General features: G+C 47.0%; 1 protein-coding gene and 1 non-coding gene across 2 annotated transcripts; one reads left to right on the forward strand and one right to left on the reverse strand.

Moving 5' to 3' along the window:
- Positions 1-225: 225 nt before the first annotated feature.
- Positions 226-17,962, reverse strand: TGM7 (transglutaminase 7). Its single transcript, XM_036348301.1, has 14 exons — positions 17,858-17,962; positions 15,476-15,677; positions 15,206-15,388; positions 12,831-13,076; positions 11,983-12,101; positions 10,058-10,186; positions 9,794-9,971; positions 7,439-7,577; positions 5,762-5,865; positions 5,088-5,330; positions 3,491-3,817; positions 2,610-2,770; positions 933-1,066; positions 226-701 (listed from the first exon to the last, which is right to left on the reverse strand). The coding sequence occupies exons 1-14, from the start codon at positions 17,960-17,962 to the stop codon at positions 542-544; spliced, it is 2,430 nt and encodes an 809-aa protein (XP_036204194.1). The 3' UTR covers positions 226-541.
- LOC118661872 lies at positions 12,524-12,647 on the forward strand. Its single transcript, XR_004969510.1, has one exon. It is a non-coding gene; the product is annotated as a small nucleolar RNA SNORA25 (small nucleolar RNA).
- Positions 17,963-25,737: the final 7,775 nt, after the last annotated feature.

Here is a 25,737-nt window from a genome sequence, read left to right on the forward strand (position 1 = left end):
AGGCTGACAATTTCCTTGATTCCAGAGAGGCTGAGTTCGAGGGTTCGTGTTGGGTGTATTCTGTGCATGATCCCTTAAAGGAGGAGAGAGAAGACAAAAAGGGCAGGGAGGGCCTGACCACACAGCAGGCAGCCAAGAGGACAGGCTGGTAGCAATAAGTAGCTTATTAGCTCAGAAGCAAGAACACCAGTGATCAATCAAAGACGTCTTTATTGTCTACTTCCAAGATGCACAGCGGTTATAAAGGAGCTTCATATGCCCCCAGGCAGTCAGGGAAGAGGAGAGAGAAGGAGCACAGATGACACTACCCCATCAGGAGTCGGGTGGGACAGGGAGGGGACCGGGAGGTCATGGGGGCAGGGGAATGACTGCAAGGGGCCAGGGAGGGTGTCAGAAGGGGAGGGGTGGTCTTGAGGAGGGGCTGAGGGTGCAGGGAGGCATCAGGAGAACAGGGTGGGACCTGGGGAGGGATTGGGGGTACTAGGAGGGCATCAGGAAATTGGATCAGGGTAGGGAGCATTCCTGGGGGGATGTGGGCGTGTCAGGAAGGCCTGGCTGCTGCTACGAAGACGTCCTTATAACCCTTGATCTCCTTGACTTCGTTGCTGCTGATGAGGACTTGTAGCTGGCGGGGTCCAGCTTTGAAGGGGTAGAGGTCCAGTTGGATTTGGATGGTGTGTCCTGCCACCAGAGTCCCAAGGCTGAAAGCAAAAAAGAGCTTGTTAGAGCATTGAGGAGTGACTGCAGTGGGTAACCTGGTCACCCGCCTTGGTCGGCAAGCACTTTCCACCTCCCCGACAGCACAGAGACAACCTTCCCTGGGGAGTGGGGGGCGGGGGGGGGGGGTTATGGGTGCACAGAGGCACCATCCAGGAGGCTGAGGGCCATCCTGTGACCCCACGAGGAACCTCTTATCAGACGATGGCACTTACTCATTTGACACCTGCCCGTGGATGAGGCCACTTCCCTCCAGCACCATCGTGCAGTGACTCAGAGCCACCGTCCGGGTGTTGGTGAGGGTGATGTGGACTCTCAGTGGCTTGCCCACCTCAGCCCTCTCAGACACCTGTGTGGAGAGAGGACGGGGATATTGTGGGCAACTGACCTCATTTCTGCATTCCAATTCAGTAACCTCACTCCCCCATCCCTCTGTTGACCACCAGTCGCTGTTTATTTAGAGCTAAGACACTGCAGTTGGGAGCAAAGAATATGAGATGAGAGTATCCAAGGTTAACACACACCCTGGCCTGTCTTAGAAAGAAGCCACCATCAATCAGAAATTGGCACCAAGTTGAAATCGTATTTCCCTCTCTACCATCTAGTTCCGGATGGCAGTTAGCTTTCAGTGTAAGTGCCAGCTCCAACCAGCTGGCGGTGGCTAGAGGAATGCTGTGTTAAAAAGAAACATGTCCCTTGTATGCTGATGAGGGTGTCAAAGTAGAACAGGTAAAAGGAACAGGAACCCAGCATAGGCACACACATCATCCCCAGGTCCCTTACCTATGGGGACCATGTAATAGCCAACTGGCATCGGATCCTGCTGTCGCCAGGCTTCAGGTAAGGGGCAGGCTCTCACCTAGGCACCAGGCTGCCTGCTCTTGTGATCCTGCCCCCCGTTTGTGGAGGCCGCCTGACATCACTTGCCGGGCAGCATGCCTAGGTGAAAACCATCAGGCGGCCAGGTGGTTTCTGACATGGAGTCACTCAGTTCTCGTTTTCAGTGGGGCTTGGGTGTGCTGCTGGGAAGCCACCAGGTGCAAAGCCAGGTTGGGACTAGGCCAGTGATGGCAAACCTATGACACGTGTGTCAGAGGTGACACGCGAACTCATTTTTTTTGGTTGATTTTTCTTTGTTAAATGGCATTTAAATATATAAAATAAATATCAAAAATATAAATCTTTGTTTTACTATGGTTGCAAATATCAAAAAATTTCTATATGTGACACAGCACCAGAGTTAAGTTAGGGTTTTCCAAAATGCTGACACGCCGAGCTCAAAAGGTTCGCCATCACTGGACTAGGCTGAGGGGATGTTTTCCAGAGCAGGAGGGGAAGGTGGGCAAAGGAGCTTCAGGGGAAGGAAGTCCTGGTAACAGGAAGTGGATACAGGTGTATCCTTCCATCACCTGTATTCCTTCCCCGTCCAATGGCCTCTCTAGCCACTCAAGCCTCTGAACTTGAAATCTGAGGCTCATCTTTCATTTGCTCCCCTCTTCCTTGTCACCCCCATCTTATCAGCAGTCGCCTTTAGAATTTAACTTGTGGTCTCTCTCAAATCTCTCTCCTCCACTCCATCTCCCAGACTTTGCCTTTCTTGTCTCTGCCTCTGCAAAGCTACTTCCTCACTTAGAATGCCTTTGTCTCTATCTCTGTGTAGCGTCTTCCTATAGCCTACATTCCATTTGCATCTTCTGTAAAACGTCGCCTCCTCTCGGAAGCCTTCGTGCGCTTGAACAGAGCACAGAACTGCGCTTCTCACACCATACGGCGCTTTGATCATCCATTTGGTGTCAAGACAGTGACTGTGTCTCGTTCGCTGCTGTCCCCCCAGCCCCCGGGTTGGGTGAGTCAGAGAGCCCCTGGGTCCCGTCTGTGTCCAGATGCCTTACCTCAATAGATAAGTGGGGAGGCTCCAGAGAGATATCTTTCAGGACCAGTATGGACCTCCCGGTCCCCTCCACCTCCGCGATGCCAGACACGCGAATCAGCTTTTCATCGGTCAGCTTGTTTCTGTAGTTGTTGTAGGGTAGCAAGAGCGGCCACTGTATCTCTAAGCACAGATGAAAGACACCTTGAGCCTAGGGCAGTGGTCGGCAAACTCAGTCAACAGAGCCAAATATCAACAGTACAACGATTGAAATTTCTTTTGAGAGCCAAATTTTTTAACCTTAAACTATATAGGTAGGTACATCGTTATTAACTTAATTAGGGTACTCCTAAGCTGGCCTTTGCTAAAAACGTCCTCAATCTGATTGAGGTACGTTCGCTGAGGTCGACCCCTTCCAGCTCTCCCATCCACACTCTTCTTGTATTCTTGTTTTATCTATCTCCTTTCCGAAAACCGACTTCTGCACATGGGCCGTGAAGTTTCAATCGCACTGTACATGCGTGCCCGCACGTGGTATTTTGTGGAAGAGCCACACTCAAGGGGCCAAAGAGCTGCATGTGGCTCGCGAGCCGCGGTTTGCCGACCACTGGTCTAGGGAACGGGTCTCAGAAAGAGGGGGGAGGAGGAACTGTGTGTGAGTCTAGATGGGTATGAAAGCGTCTGTGCGTATGTATGTAAGGGAGACAGAGAGCAGGCTTACCCTGCCCCTACTGCACCCAGAGGTCACTGCTAGGTGTCTCCTGGTGGGATGGCATCAGAGGTGTGTACGTATGCGGGGGATATGAGGTCTCTGTGATCTGGCTGGTCCAGCCCAGCTTTGTTCATGGCCCCAAAGTTCCCCTCCGTCCTGTAGATAACTTTCCAGGCCTGCCTCATACTCACCCTCCCCAAAGTCCAGGTTCAAGTGCACTATTTGCCTCCAGAGGGGCTGCCGGGTTCCACCCTTGTGCAGCAGGGCCTGGGCGCAGAAGCGCACCTCCAGTCTGAGGGGCCCCCGGGGGTGGGCTCTGTGTGGCACCCTCTTGGCATGCAGCGTCAGCAGCAGGTCCTGGCCCCACTCAGGGGTCCTGGTCAGGTGAAGCCGCAGCAGTGCTGGCTGATCCCGGAAGCCCTCGGACCCCAGCAGATCCAGGAAGGGGGAAGAGGCCCTCCTGGAGCCCAGCATTTTCCGGGAAGCCTTCATGAACACAGAGCGCTCCTCGGGAGATCCTGGAAGAAGGAAGAGACAGGAAAGACATCAGTGGGAGAGGTTGAGGGCACAACAAGCACCGGACAACTCACAGCTCCCCTCCTGAATCCCTAACCACAGGAAGAGCTGCATGGGAGGCAGCACAGCATCATGGCTGAGAACATGGGGATTGGTGTTGCTTGGCGCTGGGTTTAAATCCTTCCTCCATCATAGGCCTTTAATCTCTCAGTGCTCAGTCCTGTCATCTGTAACCTGGGGCTACCTCCTTACTTCATAGAGTTGCCAAAACTTTGGGTTAAATGAGTTGTTCTTTGCCATCAATATTGACGCTGTCATCACTATCATCATCATCAAACCCAGAGGTTTCTCTCTCCCTCCAGGATCCTCACTTCTAAAATACAGGATATCCCCCCAATATGTATACACACTTCAATAACTGATAGATCAATTTTGAAAATGAAATGTATTTTAATAAGCACTGTATTTATAATTATTCAAAGTGTGTGTATACATTTTGGGGGGATACCCAGTATTTTAGAAGTAAGGATGCTGGGGGGAGAGAATAAGCCTTTTATGCTCAAGCCTTTTAAAGCTTCAGCTCTTGCCCCCACTATGGGCTATTCAGCATTCAGTCTTAACCCCAACTACCCCAAACTGGACTTCTCTAGAACATTTACTGCGCACCAGAGGCACTATTCCAAGTAGTTTCTGGGTATTAACTCACTTAACCCTCACATCAGCCCTCTGAAATACTGTTAACCCATTTCACAGATGGGAAAGTAGAGGCAAGGGGATAGTAAGAAGGTGTCCAAACTTACCCAGCTAGAACATAGCAAGCCCTTGAATAGTATTCAGGTGGCCTGACTCTACTCTGGGAGCCTTCTCCATGAGGACATCTACTCCCTCCCTTCTACAGGCCCCGGAGCCCTTTCCCTCCTTGTGCATCTACCTCTCCCCTTGTTGCCACCTCCACTGCCATGACAGAAGGAGTCTGTGATGTGACTCTAGGATACATTTGCCAGGTAACATCAAGGCCTTTCAATTAAATTTGAAATTCTGATAAACAACAAATAATTTTTAGTATAAGAATTGCACATGTACTATTTGGGACATACTTATCCTAATAAAATATTTGTTTATCTGAATTTATCTGGAATTCAAATTTAACTGGACACCCTGTATTTTTATTTGCTAAACCCAGCAACCCTGCCGTGGGAGCCATTCCCATTGGGAGGTAGCACAAAGGAGGTTATACCACCTTCCTCCCAAGTCCCCCGGGGCCCTGGGTACCTTCTGGGTACTTGTAGGAGCTGGTGATGTCCTGGCGCTGGTCTGATCCTACCAACTTGGTGCTGATTTTCTTCCCGATGGAACTGGTGTTATGGGCCAGGATTTCCTGGGCCTGGCCATCCCCAAAGAGCCAAATGACCTCATCGGCATTTACCTCCGCATACACAAATGGGGTGTCATAGGGCAGGTGGATCTCCCCTTCCCTGATGGCCTTCACGGAGGCAGGGCCACAGCAGAACAGCCCTGTGCGGGGAACAGGCATTGTGGCAGGCTAGCCTGGCTGCTGACGCCTGGACCGGGGGTGCTGGTTGGGGTTGTGGGAAGAAGGGAGATGGGATAGGGAGGGGCAGTGGCATGAAGGCCACTCTCCAGTTCCCATTAATTCAGCCGAGCCTCACAGCCCCAACACCCCCCTCCCTCCCCCACCAGTGAAACAGCAATCAGCATCCTCCTCCCCACCTTACAGGTGAGGAAGCAACTGAGAGGTCCACTGGCTTATCTGGGTGGCCCAGCTGTCAGTGTCAAAGTCAGACCCCTGACCCACAGTTGTCTCTGCTTTGACTTTGGGAAGGGGATAAAGTGGGGAAAATACCTCTTCTTTCTGGCCTTTTGCTCACGTGTCCTGTCACGTGATCGGCCTTTCCACAAAGCCTTCCACCATGGTCCTCACTCACCGCTGCTGGTTTGCTGGGGTGTGGGGTCCAGAACCTGCCACCCATTGAATCCGGGGGGGAGGTCTTTCCGGATCATCCAGCACTCGTTCCAGACGTGGAAATTCCTACAGAAAGGAAGAAGGCGGCCAGCACTCACATTCCAGCAAATTTGCCAGGTTTGAGACCCCAGGCTATACTGAGTGCTTGATATCCTCATTCTCCTATTTTTTTTTTTTAAAAAAACTTTTTATTTGGAAGTAATTTCAAGCTTACAGTGAAGTTACAAAAATAGTACAAAGAACACCCATCTATCCAATTCATTGATTGTTAACATTTTGCCCTATTTGCTTTATCATTGCCTTTCTTTCAGTACAGATATGGAATACACACACACACACACACACACACACACACACACACACACATATATATGTATATATATATATATATATATATATATATATATATATATATATATAAATTTTTAGTTCAGTGTATATTTCCTTAGACTAGGGATCTTCCCTTACCTCATACATTTAATATTGACACAGTGTTTTTAAAAGCTAATTTATGTCTATATTTCAGTTTTGTCAGTTGACCTAATGACAGGTGTAGCATTCTTTCCACCCAGTCCAGGATCACGCACTGCAGTTAGTTGTCCAGTATTCCTTGTCTCCTCTAATCTGGAACAGTTCCTCAGCCTCTGTTTCATTACATTGAAATTTAAATAGAGTGTTGGTTTGTTTTACCAGAGTGGCCCTCATTTCTGCCTCGTCTGGTGCTTCCTCATGATTAGATTCAGGCTATGAATCACAGACAGAATTCTACAGGAGCGACAGATCTTCTCAGAGACACTCCTGCTTCTTGAATCCGAGAAGTTTCAGCCTCTAGGAGCTCAGAGAGGGACAGCAGCTAGTTCTCAATGCAACTCAAAGGTCTTACCGGGAAACCGGCTGGAAAAGAGAACCAGGTTTGGGGTAGGGCGGAGGAGAAAGGAAGCAGGAAGAGACTAAAGACACAAAAATAAAGGACACCCAGAGACACAGGAGACTAAGGCCTAGACAAGCACACTCTGCATGCGTGCCAGCACACAAGCAGAGGGAGTGAGGCAGGGAGGAGGAGGAGTCAAGAGAGACTGAAGGAACCAGGCAGGTAGCGCTTCTAAGCTTTGCCCTGACAGGGAAAACAGAGAGCAGTGCAAACAGAAAGACCCAAAATAGGAAGAGTAAGATGAGTGCAGACTCTGAATTCAGAATTTAGGGGCACAATCTGTCATTCATTTGGTTGCCGGCTTCAGAATGTTCTCCCATAGGCTTCTGTTTCTGAAATGAGTTTGATGTGATGACCTAATTAGCCAGAACAGTCTCCTGAGCTGGGAACTTATTCTCTGAGCATCAGCAACAACATACTGGGCATACTGCCTCCAGCTAGGGGCAGTGGTTCTCAACCTTCTGGCCCTTTAAACACAGTTCCTCATGTTGTGGTGACCCCCAACCATAAAGTTATTTTCGCTGCTACTTCATAACTGTAATGTTGCTACTGTTGTGAATCGTCATGTAAATATCTGATATGCATGATGGTCTTAGGCGACCCCTGTGAAAGGGTTGTTTGACTGCCAAAGGGGTCGCGACCCACAGGTTGAGAAGCAGAGTTTCCCTACCCTCCTGCAGACAGAGCAGAGATCTGTTGGCCCCTTACCATACTTTGTCCCGTTTCTGAGTTGACAGCATTTCTGCATTTCGGTCATAGTAGGTATCTATGGTCAAGTTCCCATCGACGTTGTGTGCAGAACGGAAATTGGAAACAACACGGGTTGGAACACCTAAGCATCTCATTACTAAAGAGAAGAAAAGCATGGAGAATCATTGGAAGCCAAATCACTGGTATGCCAGGCACACTTTCTAACTTTCTAGCTGGAGGAGAGAAAGAAGGCAAAGATTCTTGCAGATCCATACTTGTAACTTCTTCATCCTCAGAGCACCACACCCAAGCCCCCAAACTTGGCTGCTACCTGTTCTATCGATGGTTTTCCTCCTGCCGGGGGGGGGGGGGGGGGGGGGGGATCATTTGAGGGTCACATTAACAACAATTAACAACTCAATTTATCATTTAGGGCTTTTCCCAGTCATCAGCTTCCCAAATTAAAAACAAAGGACCTAAAACATTTTATAATTTGAAAAGAAAGTTTAAAACTTTAGTGCCGTGGCCACTTTCAGAAGAGAAGCTGTGTGGCCTTAGGTAAGTAGCTTAACTCATCTAGGCCTTAGTCTCCTGGTATGAAACAAAACGAGGAATTGAGCCAGATGATTCTCCGTCCTGAAGTTTTGGATCTGTAATGCCACAGAAAGACAAGGGTTTGGTGGAGGTAAGAAACAAATCAGAGAATGGATGGAAGAGCAAAGATAGACTTATAGAGACAAGGGGAAGATATCTAAGACAAAGGGAACCTGCAAATGCCATGAGGTAATGGCCATCTTTGTTAAGGCAACAGCATCCTCTTGTGGCCATCAAAGTAGTGCTGCAAAGGCTTCTTAAAGTTGAGTTAAGATTTCACAGATCGAGTCACAAGAAGTGGGCAGTACACCACCATGATCGCCACCACACACACACCTGCACACCTGCCCCAGGCCAGATGAAATCAATCCAAGAGCCAGGTGTGACCTTCCAGAGAGGGAAGGTTTATCCCGTCATCTGCTCAGAAGAAGCCACTCGGAGGATTACAGCGCTTTGAAACGTAAACGGACTATTGAGAGTGACCAATCTTTTTGTTTCAATTTATTCAAGAGCCCAAAGAGCACCACCTGTCTTCAATCACCTGTCCACTCCCAGCATAGCTCCTGCGCTTTTCACAGACCCTTCGCAAGGAGGAGAGCTAGACCAGGGCCCTGGGCCTGGGAGTGGTGACAGGCTCAGAGGTGGAGAAAGGACGCAGACTTAGACCTTCTCCTGCTCATCTCAGGGTCCAACGGCCCGAGCCCTCCTCCATGATACCTGCCTCGCCACCCCAGGGTGAACTTGACTCTACTCAATGCTGTCACCGTCCTGAGCATCTTACAGTGAAAACAGATGAGTAACACGAGGTCACTTGATTTGAACACTCAGATTTAAACCTCTCCTACACATAGCTGCCAAGCTATGCTGCCCCTCTCAGGAAAACCTGGGACTTTGTCTTTGTTCCCTGTCTCTGTCCATTCTGTGCTCCCTCATTCTCTAACTCACAGTCAGCCCAAGAGTTCAGCCAACGTTTGCTGAGCACCAGAGTGGCCGGCAGCACGGTGTAAGGTGCTCCTGCCTTGCACGGGGAAGACAGGCAGGCACCTCAGTACTCTCCATCTTCCCTCCTCTTTACAGATAATCTGAGCAATGACTTTGCACTAGATCAGCCATGGGCAAACTACGGCCCGCGGGCCTGATCCGGCCGTTTGAAATGAATAAAACTAAAAAAAAAAAAAGACCGTACCCTTTTATGTAATGATGTTTACTTTGAATTTATATTAGTTCACACAAACACTCCATCCATGCTTTTGTTCCGGCCCTCCGGTCCAGTTTAAGAACCCATTGTGGCCCTCGAGTCAAAAAGTTTGCCCACCCCTACACTAGGTTGTAAATAACTGACAATGCACAGACCATCAATGCGCCTTCAGGGTAGTTTCCAAAGTAGCAAATCTCTAATGGTAGCTCCCCAAGAATGTCTCTGAAAATATCTGGGAGCCTCCAACTCTGCCATCTTCTTGCCCCTCAAGCTTCCCCCAACCTGTCCCGACTCCAGGCTCACCGGGAGCTGAGAAACCTAAGCAGGTGGCAGAAAGAATTTCCGTCAAGGACACTGTGGGGTGATGGCAGCAGGTCAACCTCCCTCGTGCATAGATGTGCAGGATTCCTCAAGACTACAGAGTGTGCGGGTTAAGAGTCGAGTGCCCACCACTCCTGAGCTAGGGGCTGTGGGCCAGCCACAGTCAGCTCAAGTGAAAACAGAGATATCAGAGCCCGACCTGGAAGGGTTATCGTGAAGATTAAATAAGTGATTCTGCACTTCTATCTCCCCTCACTCACCGGTGCACATGACAGCTGCAAAGACCCAGCACTGTCCGTACTTCACAGGCTGCCCGCCCCTGGCTGACCACTGCCGCAGGATGGCCACGCTGCCATTCCACTCCAGTGGGCTGACCCCCCGGGAGTAGTCCTCGCCCCAGTTCCCCTGCAGCACGCCGTTGTCATCGTTGCTGTTGATCTGCAAAGGACAGGTGGGTGGGTCTCCATCATGCCCAGGGCAAGCTCCGACTGCCCTCAGATGGGTGGGGAAGCTTCTGTCATTACCATGGCGCTCACCACCCTGCAGATGTACACCACGTCGTTCCGCTGTGAGTAGTCTTTGGATGGGTTCTCTAAGAAGTACAGGCTCTTGTTCAGGATCTCAAAGCAGATGTCTATGATGTCCTCTTCAAACTTCCAAGTGAGTGCAAGGGAGAAAAAAAAGAAAAGACTGAAAATGTCTAAAATGCTGAAACTTCAAGGAAATAACAGACTTTTAGGGTAGGTGTGTAGGGGGGTGGGGCTTCATATCAGACAAGGCTCTGCCCTGGAAGAGCTTATAAATCAAAATGAGAATTCTGCAACGCTGACCTGGGTGGCGCTGATGGGAAATACAAAGAGAGTTCAGAGAGGAAAGATGCTCATTGGCTGAAGAGATCAGAGAAGGCTATTGGAGCTGGTGGGCTTTGAAGGGTGAGGTAGACAGGGAGAGAGGAGGGGAGTCTTTGAGCATGGCGGGTACCAAGGACAGGGGCCTGGAGAGTCTCATTTCTGGAGGACTTGTGGGAAAAGATCGGATGGATAAACACAGGGCAAGACCTGTAAGGAGAGGGAGAGGCATGTGGGGAGCCTTTAAATCAGGTAGAGGGTTCAGCACGGGAGAAGCCAGTGCAGCTCATGGTATTCGTTTAGCACGTGTTTGTGACATGTCACAGTCCTTTTGGCTGCAACATGCACTGGCATTTGTCTGTTTCCAAAAAACTACACAGGTTGTCACAGTTGAAGAACTGGGAAGCTGATCTTCCTCCATAGGGCTCCCTGCTTCCCCTGCTCTTCCCTCCTGGTGTGTGGACAGAGAGAAGCTGCACCAGCTGTGGTTGGTGGTTGGGAGCAGAAAAGTTGGCCAGAGCCAGAGGTCCCCCGCTCTGTACACTAACTGGATATTTGATGTTATTGAAGAATTGCTGCTCATTTTGTATATATTGTGGGATTCTGTTTTTCAGAAAGTCATCTTTTAGAGCTATATTCTGAAGTATTACTGAATTAAATGATATGGTAACTATTATTTGATTCAAAATAAATCCAGTGATGAGCTGCTGGGGGAGGTGGGGCAAGGGGGAGGAGTATAGATCAGGGTTCAGCAAACTTTTTCTGTAAAGGACCAAATAGTAAATATTTCAGGCTTTGCAGGTGAGAGGGACTCTGTTTCAGCTATGTAACTTTGCCCCCGTAGCACAAAAGGAGCCACAGATGATACCTCAACGAATGAGCATAGCTGTGTTCCAATGGTATTTAATGCCCTAGCCAGTTTGGCTCAGTGGATAGAGCGTCGGCCTGCAGACCAAAGGGTCCCAGGTTCGATTCCAGTCAAGGACACATACCTTGGTTGCAGGCTCCTCCCTGGCCTGGGCCCTGGTCAGGGCTCGTGCAGGAGGAGGCAACCAATCAATGTGTTTCTCTTACATCGATGTTTCTCTCTGTCTTTCCCTCTCTCTTCCACTCTCTCTAAAAATCAATGGAAAATTATCATCGGGTGAGGATTAACATAAATAAATAAATACATAAAGTGGTATTTATGGACACTGAAGTTTAAACTTCATATAATTTGCACATCACAAAATATTATTTTTAAATTATTTTTCGACAATTTAAAAATGTGAAAATCATGCTTCGTTCGTGGGCCATGTGAAAACAGACAGTGGGCCACATTTGACCCGTGGGCTATAGTTTGCAAACCCCTGGGATAGAGGAAACAAGGTTCACCACAAATTGATCACTGTTGAAACTGAGGCAGGTTCATGAACGTTCACTACAGTAGCCTGCCCACTTCGATTATGTTTTAAGTTGTTTCATAATATTAACAACTAAGAGGGAAAGGCATCTCCCTTTCCTTCCTTGCCCCCCTCACCGGATGGGAAATTGGTCCAGCACCGCACGCCCTGAGTTTTGTTAGCAGCCTTTGTGAGCCCACCTTCCCAGGGTAGTGTTACCTGCCCGTAGTTCCAGGGCCAGGAGGTGATGAATTGTTCATGACCCTTGTGCACAAAGCCATAGTCCATCATGATATACTCTCGCAGCAGTATTTCACTGGGCAGGTAGACGTCATCCTCTGAACACATAAGAGTAATAGAGGGGGTAAAACCCCGAACCAAAAAAACAGGGTAATAAAAATGAAAAATTGTAATGAAAGTATCTTGCTGGAAAAAGGAGAAGCAATGGGTTGATGGCAACAGAAATCAAGAGCAGACCCCTTAAAAGTCTATAATGTGTTTTTCTAGATGCCAGATATATAAAATGTATACTTTTAAAAAATAATTATTATCTTTTCCTGATTGTAAAAGCAGCAAGTTTGTTGTAGAAATTTGGAAAACACTGATGATGGAAAGAAGACAATGAAAATCGCTCTTTCCCACTCCTCAGAGACACATTTTGGTATATTCTGGGCACTCTCTCTCTTTCTCTGCACATGTGTGTAATACAATTACATATCACATTGTATTCCATCTCCTAATCTATTTCACTGAACATCACACATTTCAAAGAGAGCTTATGGGACCAAAACCAAGCTCTTGTAACACTGTGACCTAAGATTGAAATTCTCCATAGGATGTAACAGATACTCAATAGTGCTATCTTTTCCTGAGGAAATATAAGATTTTTTAAAAAAATCACACCATGAACATTTTCATCATGCACTAAAAATTCCTTGTAAAGATGATTTTTAGTGAGCACTAGGTAATGTATTGCATAGCTATTCAGCATTTTTTTCTTCTGGGCTTTCTAGGTAGAACATTCCCAATGGATCAGGTTAGCATTACCACCTGTGAGCAAGCTGTACCTGCACTCCAAGGGTTAAAAAGCAGGATGAAAGTCCCCACTGGGTGAGTCATGCTGTAACCCTGGCCTTGAGAGATGTCTATCTTCAGAGTGTAGGGACCAATGACTGCACTGGCTGGTGTGAAAAGGGAGACAAAGAGTGAGTTGGAGTCAATGGTGAAGTCAGAAGCACTCCAGGCATTCCCTTGTCGAGCCTGGGTGAGTCCAAAGGTAGCTCGGGTTCCTGACAGCTTCGTGGGTGCTGGTCCTGTGTAGGAAAGAACAACCCCAAGGTAAGGTTCGAAGTCTATGTGACCTTCACCTTCTCCCACCACTTGCTGCTAATGGCTTTTGGTTTAAGGTTTTTACTGCCACTGTGTGTCCTTGGGGAAGCCACTGAAGATCTTTGGGCCTCAGTCTTTTATCTGTAAAACTAGAGGCCCGGTGCACAAAAATTTGTGCACTGAGGGGGGAGGGGGGGTCCCTCAGCCCGGCCTGTGCCCTCTCGCAGTCTGGGACCCCTCGGGAGATAATGACCTGCTGGCTTAGGCCTGCTCCCGGGTGGCAGAGGGCAGCCCAATCCCTAGGTGCAGCCCCTGGTTGGGCTCAGAGCAGGGCCGATTGGGGAGTTGCGGCGCCGCCCCTTGTCATGCACAGAGCAGGGCGGATTGGGAGGTTGCAATGCCATCCTCAGTCATGCTCAGGGTAGGGCCGATTGAGGGGTTGGGGCACCACCCCCTGTCACACTCAAGGCAGGGTCGATGGGGAGGTTGTGGCGCCACCCCTTGTCACGCAAAGAGCAGGGCCAATCAGGGGGTTGGGCAGCGCCCCCTGTCACGCACAGAGCAGGGCCCATCAGGGGGTTGGGGAGCTCCCCCCTGTCACGCACAGAGCAGGGCGGATTAGGGGGTTGGGGCGCCGCCCTCTATCACCCACAGAGGAGGGCTGATCAGGGGGTTGGGGCACCACCACTGCCACACTCAGGGCAGGGCCGATGGGGAGGTTATGGCTCTACCCCATCACACACAGAGCAGAGCCCGTGGAGGGGGGTTTGGGGCGCCGCACTCTATCACCCACAGAGCAGGGCCGATCAAGGGGTTGGGGCGCCGCCACTCTCACACTCAGGGCAGGGCCGATGGGGAGGTTATGGCTCTACCCCATCACACACAGAACAGGTCCGATCAGGGGGTTGGGGTGCCACACCCTGTCACACACAGAGCTGCAAGGCGATCAGGGGGTTGGGGAGCTCCCCTCTATCAGGCACAGAGCAGGACTGATCAGAGGGTTCGGGCGCCTTCCCCTCACGAACAGAGCAGGGTGGATAGGGAGGTTGTGGCCCCGCCCCCTGTCACACACAGAGCTGCAGGGCGATCAGGGGGTTTGGGCGCTGCCCCCTGTCACACTGATCCTGGTTCCGGGAGGCCTCTCAGCTCCCCTGATCCCGGTGCTGGGAAGCATATTACCCTTTTACTATATAGGATAGAGGAGGCCTGGTGCATGGGTGGTGGCCGGCTGGTTTACCCTGAAGGGTGTCCTGGATCAGGGTGGGGGTCCCCACTGGGGTGCCTAGCCAGCCTGGGTGAGGGGATGATGGCTGTTTGCAGCTGGTCACACACCCTTCAGGGTGGGAGTCCCCACTGGGGTGCCTGGCCAGTCTGGGTGAGGGGCTGAGGGCTGTTTTCAGGCTGGCAGTGACTGAAGCTCCCAACTGCTCCTTTTTTTCTTTTCTTTTTTTATTCTGGGCCAGCTTTAGCTCTGGCTCCAGCTCTGAGGCCTCTGCTGCTGAAAGCAGGTATCTGGTTTGTTTGGGTTCTATAATCGAAGCACTATATCAACTCAAGCTCTGAGATCCTGGCGGGCTGAAAGCAGGTTTCTGGGGTTTTGTTTAGCTTCTATATTTGTAACAATGTTTCAAACTGCAAGCTCAGAGGCTGGCAAGGCAGGTGGGGAACGTTGGTTTCCTCCGTCACTGATGCAAGCAAGCCTCATGTTAGCTTCAAGCTGCTTGGCTGCCGGCTGCCATCTTGGCTGGCAGTTAATTTGCATATCTCACTGATTAGCCAATGGGAAGGGTAGCGGTCATACGCCAATTACCATGTTTCTCTTTTATTAGATAGGATGGGATCATAATAGTGCCCACCTGAAAATTTCGTCATGAGGATTAAGTAAGTTAATGTGTGTGAAGTTTAGTACAGTGCCTGTAGTGTATTTAAAGGTTGGTCGTTGTTATCACAACTTCAGTTTGCTGAGCTGGCCACATCTTTTCTTAACAACACGAATAGGGTGTTGAGCAGTAACGGGGTCCTGGGGACTCCCAGGAGGAGAGAGGAAGGGAGGCTCAGGAAGGAGAGGTAGGTGCCCGACAAGTGGACTTTGCCTTGGGGAGGGTGAACCCACCGGTCTCAGCCACGAAGGTGATGTGGTCGGTCCCGCAGTGGAAAGGTCGGTTGAAATGCAGTTGGAGCGTGAAGGGCTGGCCCCGGCGCACGATGAGCCGCCTCAGGCCCATCTCCTGCGTGTGATGAGCCTTGTTGTTCCTGGAGCTCTGCAGGTCCACGGACCTGAGTTCTAAGGCTGCCACTGGGAGAGAGGGAGGCAAGGTCACCACCCAGCCGTGGTTCCCTGGGCTCAGCCTCCCTCAACACTTATCAATCATTTCTGTGGCACCTGGCTCTGACTTAGGCAAGGTTCCTGTCCAGATCTTAGGCCTTCTGCCACCCTGCTCCCTAGTTTCAGGGCTCAGTTTCAGAGGGGAATTCAGCAGGTCCTGGCCTGAGAGTGGGAGGACGATGATCCTGGTGACCTCTGTCCCAGAAAACAAATCGTTTCCAGGTAACTGAAACTTAGCCTTGCCACTTGTGTTAACAATCTATAATAATAAAAGCATAATATGCTAATTAGACCAGACAACCAAATGACCTTCTGGACATCATTCTGGATGTCCTTCCAGATGACCTTCTGGATGAAACCATGGTCGGACGGGGGGGGGGGGGGTCTGTGGACAGGGGCCGAGGCAGAGGCCATTAGGGGTGATCCCGCAGGCAGGCAAGAAGTTAGGGGCAATCAGGCAGGCAGGTGAGTGGTTAGGGGCAATCAGGCAGGCAGGCAAGCAGTTAGGAGCAATCAGGCAGGCAGGCATAGGGTTAGGGGCAATCATGCTGGCAGGCAGAGTGGTAGGGGTTATCAGGCAGCCAGGCAGAGTGGTTAGGAGTGATGAGGCAGGCAGGTAAGCGAGCAGTTAGGAGCCAGTGGTCCCAGATTTTGAGAGGGATGTCCGACTGCCGGTTTAGACCCAATTCCGCAGGCAAGTGGTTAGGGGCAGTCAGACATCCCCTGAGGGGTCCAAGATTGCGAGAGGGTGCAGGCCAGGCTAAGGGACCTCCCCCGCCCCATGCACAAATTTCATGCACCGGGCCTCTAGTCCTATATAATAAAAGGCTACTATGCAAACTGACTGAACGGTGGAATGACCGGTCAGTATGACATGCACTGACCACCAGGGGGCAGACACTCAATGCAGGAGCTGCCCCCTGGTAGTCAGTGTGCTCCCACAGAGGGAGTGCCCCTCAGCCAGAAGCTGGGCTCATGGCTGGCGAGTGCAGAAGCAGTGGCGGGAGCCTCTCCCACCTCCACTGCAGGCAGGAAGTAAGGAGTGAGGGGTCCTGGATTGTAAGAGCCCTGGACTTCGAGAGGGATGTCTGACTGCTGGCTTAGGCCCGATCCCCAGGGGAATTGGGCCTAAGCCGGCAGGTGGACATCCCTCAAGGGTCCTGGACTGCAAGAGGGTGCAGGCTGGGATGAGGAACACCCCCTCGAGTGCACAAATGTCGTGCACCGGGCCTCTAGTCTTCTATAAGTTACTCTATTAGCCTGCTGATAAAAGAAAGAGCAAATTAGAATTTTTTATGAATTAAATCAATGAGCTAACTGGAGGCTGGGACCTCAGCTACAGGCATGTCCTTGCTGTAGGAATCTAGACAGGTGGGAGCCTCAGGGTTACTTATAGCTTATTTCTTGCTTCTCAACCATGTTCCCAGTGTCTGAGGGCACTGACTACTGCTTCCTGGGGTGCCACTGTGTGGGTATTCAGTGAAAAGTTTAAAAACTCTCATAGCACAGTGTGCGAGAATGAGACTCACCACCTCAGCTGTGAGACCTCAAGTGAGTCATTTAATGTCCCTAGACATCAGTGTCCTTGGGTGAAAAAGGAGACAATGGGATTCCTACCTCATAGGGCTCATATGGGCATTAAGTAAAGATTCACATGTAAAGACCTTAGCGTAGCAGCAGGTATAGAATTGGCACTCAGGGATCATTGCTTGCTCTTAGTACTAGTGATAATGCATCCTCAGACTGTATTCCCGTTGCTATTTTTGCTGGCGATTTTTATTGTATTTCTGTCAACAAAAATCTATTAGGTTTTTTCCCCTCGCAGTACATTCATTTATGTCAGTGGTTCTCCACCAGGGAAATTTTGTCCTCTGAAGGACAGGTGGCAATGTCTGGAGACATTTTTTTGTTGCCACAAGGTGGAGAAAGGCTGCCACTGGCATCTAGTGGGTGGAGGCTGGGGATGCTGCCAAACAGTACCCTCCAGGAAAAACTCGAGTTTGCTCTCAGTCGTGATGTAAATTGTGGGCCATAATAAAAAAGCTGGAAAGCACCCTAGCCGGTTTGGCTCAGTGGATAGAGCGTCGGTCTGCGGACTGAAGGGTCCTGGGTTCAATTCTGGTCAAGGGCATATGCCCTGGTTGCAGGCTTGATCTCCAATAGGGGTGGGGGGCTCGTGCAGGAGGCAGCTGATCAATGATTCTCATCATTGATGTTTCTCTCTCTCCCTCTTCCTTCCTCTCTGAAATCAATAAAAAATATATTTTTTAAAAACTTGGAAAGCAACTGGCCTAGATCCTGTTGGAAACTGGCCGCATACCATTTGTTCCTCAGGGTCTTGACATTTTCATCCCAGGATCTCCTGAGCCTCCCCAGAAAGCCCTCCACTGCATACATAGAGCCCAGTGGCTATTCCATCCTGAGAGATCAGGCACCCACCCAGGCAGTGAAGACAACTTCTGCAGGAAGGACCAGGACTGGGGCAGCCTTTTCCTGGCCACTGTCCACAGCTCTGAGCATTGTCCTAAGGGCAGCCAACTCCATTTTCCCGTGACCCAGGCTGACTCCTGGTTCAGAAGGAAAGGGAGGAGGAAGAAGGAAGCGGTCTTCCTCCTTGTGGCCAAGGTTGCAGTGCACGGAGAAAACTCGTCGCCATTGGAGGCTCGGGTTTCCTTTTTTATTATTCCACTTAATATAATTACACATTTGGCTCACTGAAGTGCCTTTCATGTCAGGAAGACAATGACTTCAGCGAACCAAAGGGAAGGCCTTCAAAAGAGCAGGGAAAAAAGCCAAGAGGATGAGGAAGAGATTCCACAAAGCAGGAAATCAAGCAGAATTAATGAGTAACAACATGTCAGTGCCCACAAGGCCTTGGCTTGGCCAATGGTCCATGGAGCTAGTAACAAGTGAGAAGGGAGGTAAGCCCCAGCCACAAGACGCCTGGTGCTTAATTAATACAAAGACAAGGATATAAAAAGGATCAAAATATATCCCCATGTATTATCAGCATTAAAAAAAATTAAGAGAGAGAGACATTAAAACAGCCCTCTGCCTGCAATGAATTCTGAGATACAAAGCTCTTGTTCTCTGAGAGATCAAAACCTGAGGCAGCCCTGCTGTTTGGAAGATTTAAAAAAATAATAATAATATGGTGGTGTTTTATTTTTATTGATTTTTTAGAGGGAGAGGAAGGGAGAGGGATAGAGAGATAGAAACATCCAATTGGCTGCCTCCTGCACACTTCCTACTGAGGATTGAGCCTGAAACTGGGGCATGTGTCCTGACTGGGAATTAAACCATTGACCTTCTAGTTCATAGGTTGACATTCAATCACTGGGCCACACCAGCCAGGTTCTCATGGAAGGTTTTTATCTCTCCCTTTGAGTCTTGGTTCAGAGGTAACCACGGACTTTCTTTGAGCATTGAAGATGATGCCCCACCTCCCATCCTATGGTCACTTGCCATCTCAACACCCTCTATTTTCTGCAGAGCACTCAATCATATCTGGAATTAGTTCCATGGAAGCAGAGTCCTTGGCCACCTTTTACACCTGCCTAGAATGGAACAGGGTTTCTAATTGCAGATAATTATAGCTAATGTTCTTTTGTACTTAATACTTACCATGTCAGGCACTGTCTGAAGTGTTTTACATGACTTAAATCATTTACATTCTTACAACCACTCCTATCGAGGTGTTAATATTGTTCCTGACATGCAGGGAGTTGCAGGGCAGAGCTGGAATTCAAATACAGAATCTGGAGCCTGTCCCCTAACCCTTCACATTCTCCTGCCTCCCCTTGCGGGTGCTTAGAGATGTTTGTTGAATGGACACATGACACATGCATGAAGGAGGAGGACAATGATATGGCAGGAGGGCAGTGAGGCTGGAGGGGACAGAGGAGAAGAGTCTGTGAGGGTAGCAGGACCAAGATGCTGCTATTGGCTTTGGTAGTAATGTGTACACTTATCCTTGAAGGGAGAATGCAATTTATGACTTTCTGAGGGAAATTTATCACAATGTATTACAAAACAAAAGAAAGCCTTAAAACACAAATACCTTGGAGCCATAAATTCCTCTTCTAGGAATTTTTCCTTAAAAAATCATAATTTGTGTACAAAAATTATGGATATTCAGAGCAACACATATTCTTACAGTAAAAGTTAGATACACAAGCTTTGTGCCTCTCATCTTGACTTAACAAACAGGACAAAGATATGGGAAATATGTTACAGATTACCTTTAGAGGGTAAAATTATGAGAAATTTCTCTTTGAGTTCTTTTGGGTTGTCCAAGCTTTAGCTTAAACACATATCTTTTTTGTATTTAGGGGAAAGTGTTACTTTGATTAAAGGTAGTTTTTGAGCAGAAGTGGCATGATCTATGCTGTACTTCTGGATTAATCTGGCTGTGGTATGTAGCCCAGACCAGAGGGAAAAAAACAATGAACAAGAGAAGAGCAGTGCGAACTCTGTTGCAATCATCTTAGGCAAAAGGTAAGGACCTACACAAAGGTGTTGGTGAGGAAAACCTATGTTCAAGGGACACCGGTGTCCATGGGCAGGTGTCAGGCAAAGAAACAGCTGGTTTGGATAAAGACCGGGGTCGGTTAAAGGAACCCACTGCCAATAATGTCCTAGGGCAGTGATGGCGAACCTATGACACGCATGTCAGAGGTGACACGCGAACTCATTTTTTTTGGTTGATTTTTCTTTGTTAAATGGCATTTAAATATATAAAATAAGTATCAAAAATATAAATCTTTGTTTTACTATGGTTGCAAATACCAAAAAATTTCTGTATGTGACATGGCACCAGAGTTAAGTTAGGGTTTTTCAAAATGCTGACATGCCGAGCTCAAAAGGTTCACCATCACTGTGACCTAGGGCGATCAGGCTACTGGTGAAGGGCTGGGAAGCTCCAGGTGGAGATGGCAACAATGAGTTACCCCCGGCTCAGCCAGCAGAGAGAGAGTTGGCACCTGCCACCCACTGTCAGGTGGACTCAGCTCCTTCCCTCCTCCTGCCTCTGTCACTCTATCCAGCTCCTTGGTCAATATCTTTTATTTTTCCACTACTCATTAGTATTTTCAGTTTGGGACTTTGATAAATGCTTCATTCTTTTTTATTTCTTCCCTTTTAAAAAACGTGAAAGAGTCCATCTGTGTGAGAACACAGGAAGATTCCTATGTGATGAGATTATGCAGTGCTTCTGTGCCTCTTTAAGTGTGCAAGAGAAAAACTGTTTTATTACCTAAAGGTTCAAGTCCAAACTTCTTAGTCAAGCATTCAAAGCCCTCTACAATGTGGTCCCAACATCTTATCTCCCAATAGCCATAAATAAACTCTGCTTCACTTGTGGCCTCCAAATAGGTCATGCCCAGCTCTACCTCTGCATGGTCCCTGCCCCTTCCCCAATCTCTACATGTTCCCATTGTAACTATTCTTCAAGCAAAACTCAGCATCCACCTCCTCCATGGAATCCTTCTTAAACATTTCAGAACATGGAGGTATCTTAGCACCTTTAATGAAAGTTTTGCATCTAGCTAATATTGACTAAGTGTTATTAAGCTCCAGGATTTATATGCATTATCTCCTATTCCTACAAATACCCAGCAAGATCTTATTAACTCCATATTACAGATCAGCAGACAGAGGATCAATGAGGTTAATTTTCCCAGTGTCACCCACCTAGTAGGTGGCAAAATTGTCACTTATCTGGACAAATTGACTCCAGAACCTAGTTCTTCTGGCCCGTGTGGCTGCTCTGGAAGTCCCCAGACTCCCCCCCCCCCCCCCCCCTTTTTTTTTTTACAGGAAATGAATACAGTGTTTTATTCAAATGAAAATGTAATAAACAGACCTAAGAGGAGTTGCTCTGGTGGAAGAACTGAAGAGGGGCCCGCCCCCCCTGGCTTCTCTGCAAAGCCCTAGGGTTCCAAAGAACACAATGAAAACCACAGCTCCATCTCAGCCTCCTCCTCCTCCTAAATGCCAGCCTGTCAGGGCAGACCAGCCCCAGGGCCCACCTGGTCTTTCCCCGCTGCTCTGAAATTTCTTAGACTTTAAACCACTTATTTGTCAGTTAATCACTGACTGACATGTTTCTTTGAACCATTATTTTTATTTAATGTCTACATAATTAACTATATTGTTTGATTGTTGACACCAAGTACTCAGCAAATAGCTGCTGGCAGGATAAATGTGTTCCCCGGCTGGCTGCACAAGTTAAATCATTAGGTCTTTTGCAGAAAATATAGCACTGGATTAATGTCCATAATATGTTAAAGTTTCTATAAATATTAAGTCTTGCTATAATCAGAGAAATGAAAACTAAAACAATAATGAGACCCCATCTTTGATTCATTCAAAAATATTTTTAAAAATACCAATAACTTATTTTGTATATGGAATGGACTGTCTCATATGGTGGAAGTGTGAATTCATACAGACTTTTTAGAGAAACTGATTGATATTGAAGGGTAGCAGAATATGCCATCCCAAAAAATAAAGATTTTTTTTGAGCTAAAGGCAATTGAGAAGAAGCATATACAAGAAGGGCTCTCTGCCCTCCCCCCATTTGTCTAAAAGGAGTACATAAACTTGTAAATGTGTTCTTTCTCTCCTCTCTAAGAGAATAAATAGAAGTTATCACCAGAGAGAGCTCTGGGCCCTCAACATCCCAGAGAAGCAGCAGAGGAATCCACAAGCCAAGCTTTCTAACTAGTCTTATCTCCCATTAGTTTCCCCATATGTTTCCCTTGCTATGATTTGCTGCACTAGAAATTCAAAGTCCTCTTCCTTTGTCTTTCCTTTCTCTAAAAATTCACTATTGCTTTGTTAAGATGCTATATAAGCCCAAGTTCTAACCAACTCTTTGAGTTATTCATCACTGAATGTTCCCATGTGTATCTGCAATACACATGTTAATAAATTTCCATTTATTTTTCTCTTGTTAGTCTAATTTATAGGTCCCCAGCCAATGAACTTAATTGGTAGAGGGGAAAACAGTTAAGTTTTCTCTCCCCTCTAATATCCATCAAAACTAAAAGTGGATCCAATGGTCCCTCTTTTAGAAATCTTTCAGTTAAAAAACATTTGCACACATTGCAGCATTGTATAAAAGGGCAAAATAGTGGAAACAATGTAAATGTCCATGAACAAGGCATAGTAATAAATTAAACTAATTAATAAATTTATTAAATGCATTATGCTTACCTACCCGAAATTGAAAACTATAATTCATTTCAGATCTTTGTATTGACATGCAAAGATTTTCAAGATATATGATTTAGCTTTTTAAAAAGCAAGTCATTAGATAATATATATTATGTAATCTCATTGTATACAACAAATAATTTTATATAACCTAGTATTATTTGGAAGCAGTTAACTAAATTGTTAACAATTTTCTTCCTATGAGAAAAAAGCCAGATTTTACATATGTATGTAAAGGGGGACTTGGTCTTTTTAAAAAATATATGAACTTTTAACTTTTTTATAACAAGCATTTATTGTTGTGTGTATTACTTATTTAATTGAAGTATCGTATTTTAAAACATTAAATATGATAACTATAACATTTTAGGCTTCCTATAGTTGGGCAGATAACTGAAGGAAGAAAAATAGCCTAGAATTTAGCACAAAAGTACCCTGGAGTCTAGCATATGAATAAGCCTCTTGAACCTTCTCTACTGAACTCTGGCTTATATTAAAATACCACGTGCATCTCAAATTTCTAATATATTTCTAGGATATATAATTTATTTCTTATTTTTATTAAAAATGTAAAAACTTAATTACAGTTGATGTTCAATATTATATTAGTCAGACGTACAGCATAGTGGTTAGACATTTATATAACTTACAAAGTGAGCCCCCGAGTCTAGTACCCACCTGACACCATATGTAGTTATTAAAATAGAATTGGCAATATTCCCTATGCTGTACTTTACATCCCTGCAGCTATTTTGTAACTTCCAATCTGTACATCTTAACCTCTTCACCTTTTTCATCCAACCCCCCTCCCATCTGGCAACCCATCAGTTTGTTCTATATACCTATGTTTGTTTCTGTTTTGTTTGTTCATTTATTTTGTTTCTTAGATTCCACTCTATGATGCATAATTTACAGCACAATTTAAAAAATACACAATCCATGTTTACCGCCCTTCCCATGAGCCTGCCAGGCTGGCCCAACCTTTTCCTCACTCCCAGCAGCAGAGCAGCATTGGTTCTAAGGGAACTCAAAAAAGAACCCAAAGGCAGGAGAACATCTCTCTGAGGGGAGCTGAGAGCTAGAGGAGAAATTGGACCGGGAGAGAGGTCTAGGACCCAAGGAGTCCTCCCACAGCTCCAGAGTTAGCCACAGAAATGGCCTCTCAAGCACCAAGGGATAAAGGTCAAGGTCCTTGTGGGCCAGCCACCTCAGACTTCCCAAGCTTCAGGGTTAAACTGAATCCATTCATAACAAAATGAAAGACTGAAGGTAAAGAACTGGGAGAAAGAAGCCAGATTATACGATGAACTATCAACATCAATATAGGCCCTCCTATCTTTTCTGGGCGCTCTCTGCCCTCTCTATACATCTCGCTCTCTTGACTTAGCACTTTAGAGAAGTTAGGTTCCCAGCACTCACCCTGCTTCATCTTCCTCCTTCTTCTGTCAGCCAGGGCCCTTCAACTAATCAGTATTAAGATTCTAGACTTAATTGCCTCTCTGAGCATTTACTGTCATCTGACTAGAAACTTTCCTTCCATCCTGAGACGGGTGGGGCTGCCATTTCCTCCTCCTCCCAGTATTCTTCCTGCTCTTAGCTTTCCCACTGTTCCGGGTGCATCTTAGCTTAAGGAAAAGAAATCTTTCTAAACCCTTTTCAAGAATTGCTAAAAGAATTGTTTCTGTGGCCTCTTTTTTAAGCTGAGAAAACTCAAGTGGCATGAAAGGCAAAGCTTGGTTTGGATCTGTTCCTTTGCACCCATCACCTCAAGGTTTGGGACTAGATTCACTCTAAACCAGCTCATTCTGGTGTCAGGCATCACTCCACATTGCCTAGATAAGAATAAGGGACAAAGCTGCCCTCAGGAAGGTCATCACAAATGGTCATGAAAAAGCCTTTGAACAGCCCATTAGGACCCAAAGACCTTTGCATCTTGAAGAAAAAAAATGAAGTACATTGAAATAGTGAATTATTCATTAAAAATGAAGTTGGGGCTCAGGTGGCATGGCTCAGTGGTTGAGTGCCAACCTATGAAAGGGGAGGTCATGGTTCCATTCCGGTCAGGCCATATGCCTGGGTTGCAGGCTCTATCCCCAGTGTGGGGCATGCAGGAGGCGCCTGATCAATGATTCTCTCTCATCATTGATGTTTCTATCTCTCTCCTTCTCCCTTCCTCTCTGAAATAAATAAAAATATTTTTAAAAATAAAAATGAAGCTGGTAAAGTTTCCACTGACGAGGGGAAATTGCCATGATATAATGTTAACTGGTGGGGTGCATGGGGTGGGGGGGAGCAGGATACAAAAACAGTGCAGTTTATTTCAATGGTGTGAAAAATGTTATTTCTATGGATAGACCCGTTTTTTAAGAGATGGAAGAAAACATAAACGGTGATCCTCTAAGGGCCGTGAGATTGTACATTGTTGTAGTTTCCTTATTTATACTTTTCTGAGTCAAAAAAGAGAAAGAGAAAATTCCACCTTGGGAGAGTAAGATGCTTTTAATCAGGGAGGGGAAAAAATATGTTTGAAGAGGAAGTGAGAAACGGGGCAGGAGGACATGGCTGGAGATCTGGACGTGTGTCTTTTACCAGATTCACAGGTTAAAGAGAGAAGCAGAAGCATCCAGTCAACACTCCTGGAGGAAGAATTTAGTTTGGTAAAAGAATAGCGCTGCAAGGAAAACATAAAGCTAGTTATACGAGTGCAGTTACTGGTCATTGTCAAAGGTACGTAAGGGGCGCCTAACTCCCTGTGTGATTCATAGAGAAACTATCGGCTCCCACTGTAAGCAAAGCTTTCTGTCACACCCTCTGCCTTTCTTTAATTTGTTGAGTGTATTTAGAAAACGGTCCTCAGTCAGAGGCATTAAACGTGCTCATTAACAAGTGTTTACTGAGCACTCTGGGGACTTTATTTTTATCAAATTTTCTTTACTTTGCCTCAGAAAAATAACACTTTGGGTACTAATCCAAGAATCTCTTGTAGTAGAAACAAATGCTCTTTTGATGAAGGCAGAATTTTAAAAAAAAAACAGCTCTTTGTAATAAAAGTCCTAATTTATGTTAAAAATATTTTTAGCATACATTTTTATAAATGGTAG

Source organism: Myotis myotis, unplaced genomic scaffold (assembly GCF_014108235.1).
Source record: "Myotis myotis isolate mMyoMyo1 unplaced genomic scaffold, mMyoMyo1.p scaffold_m19_p_1, whole genome shotgun sequence".
In the NCBI taxonomy this organism is placed as follows: Eukaryota; Metazoa; Chordata; class Mammalia; order Chiroptera; family Vespertilionidae; genus Myotis; species Myotis myotis.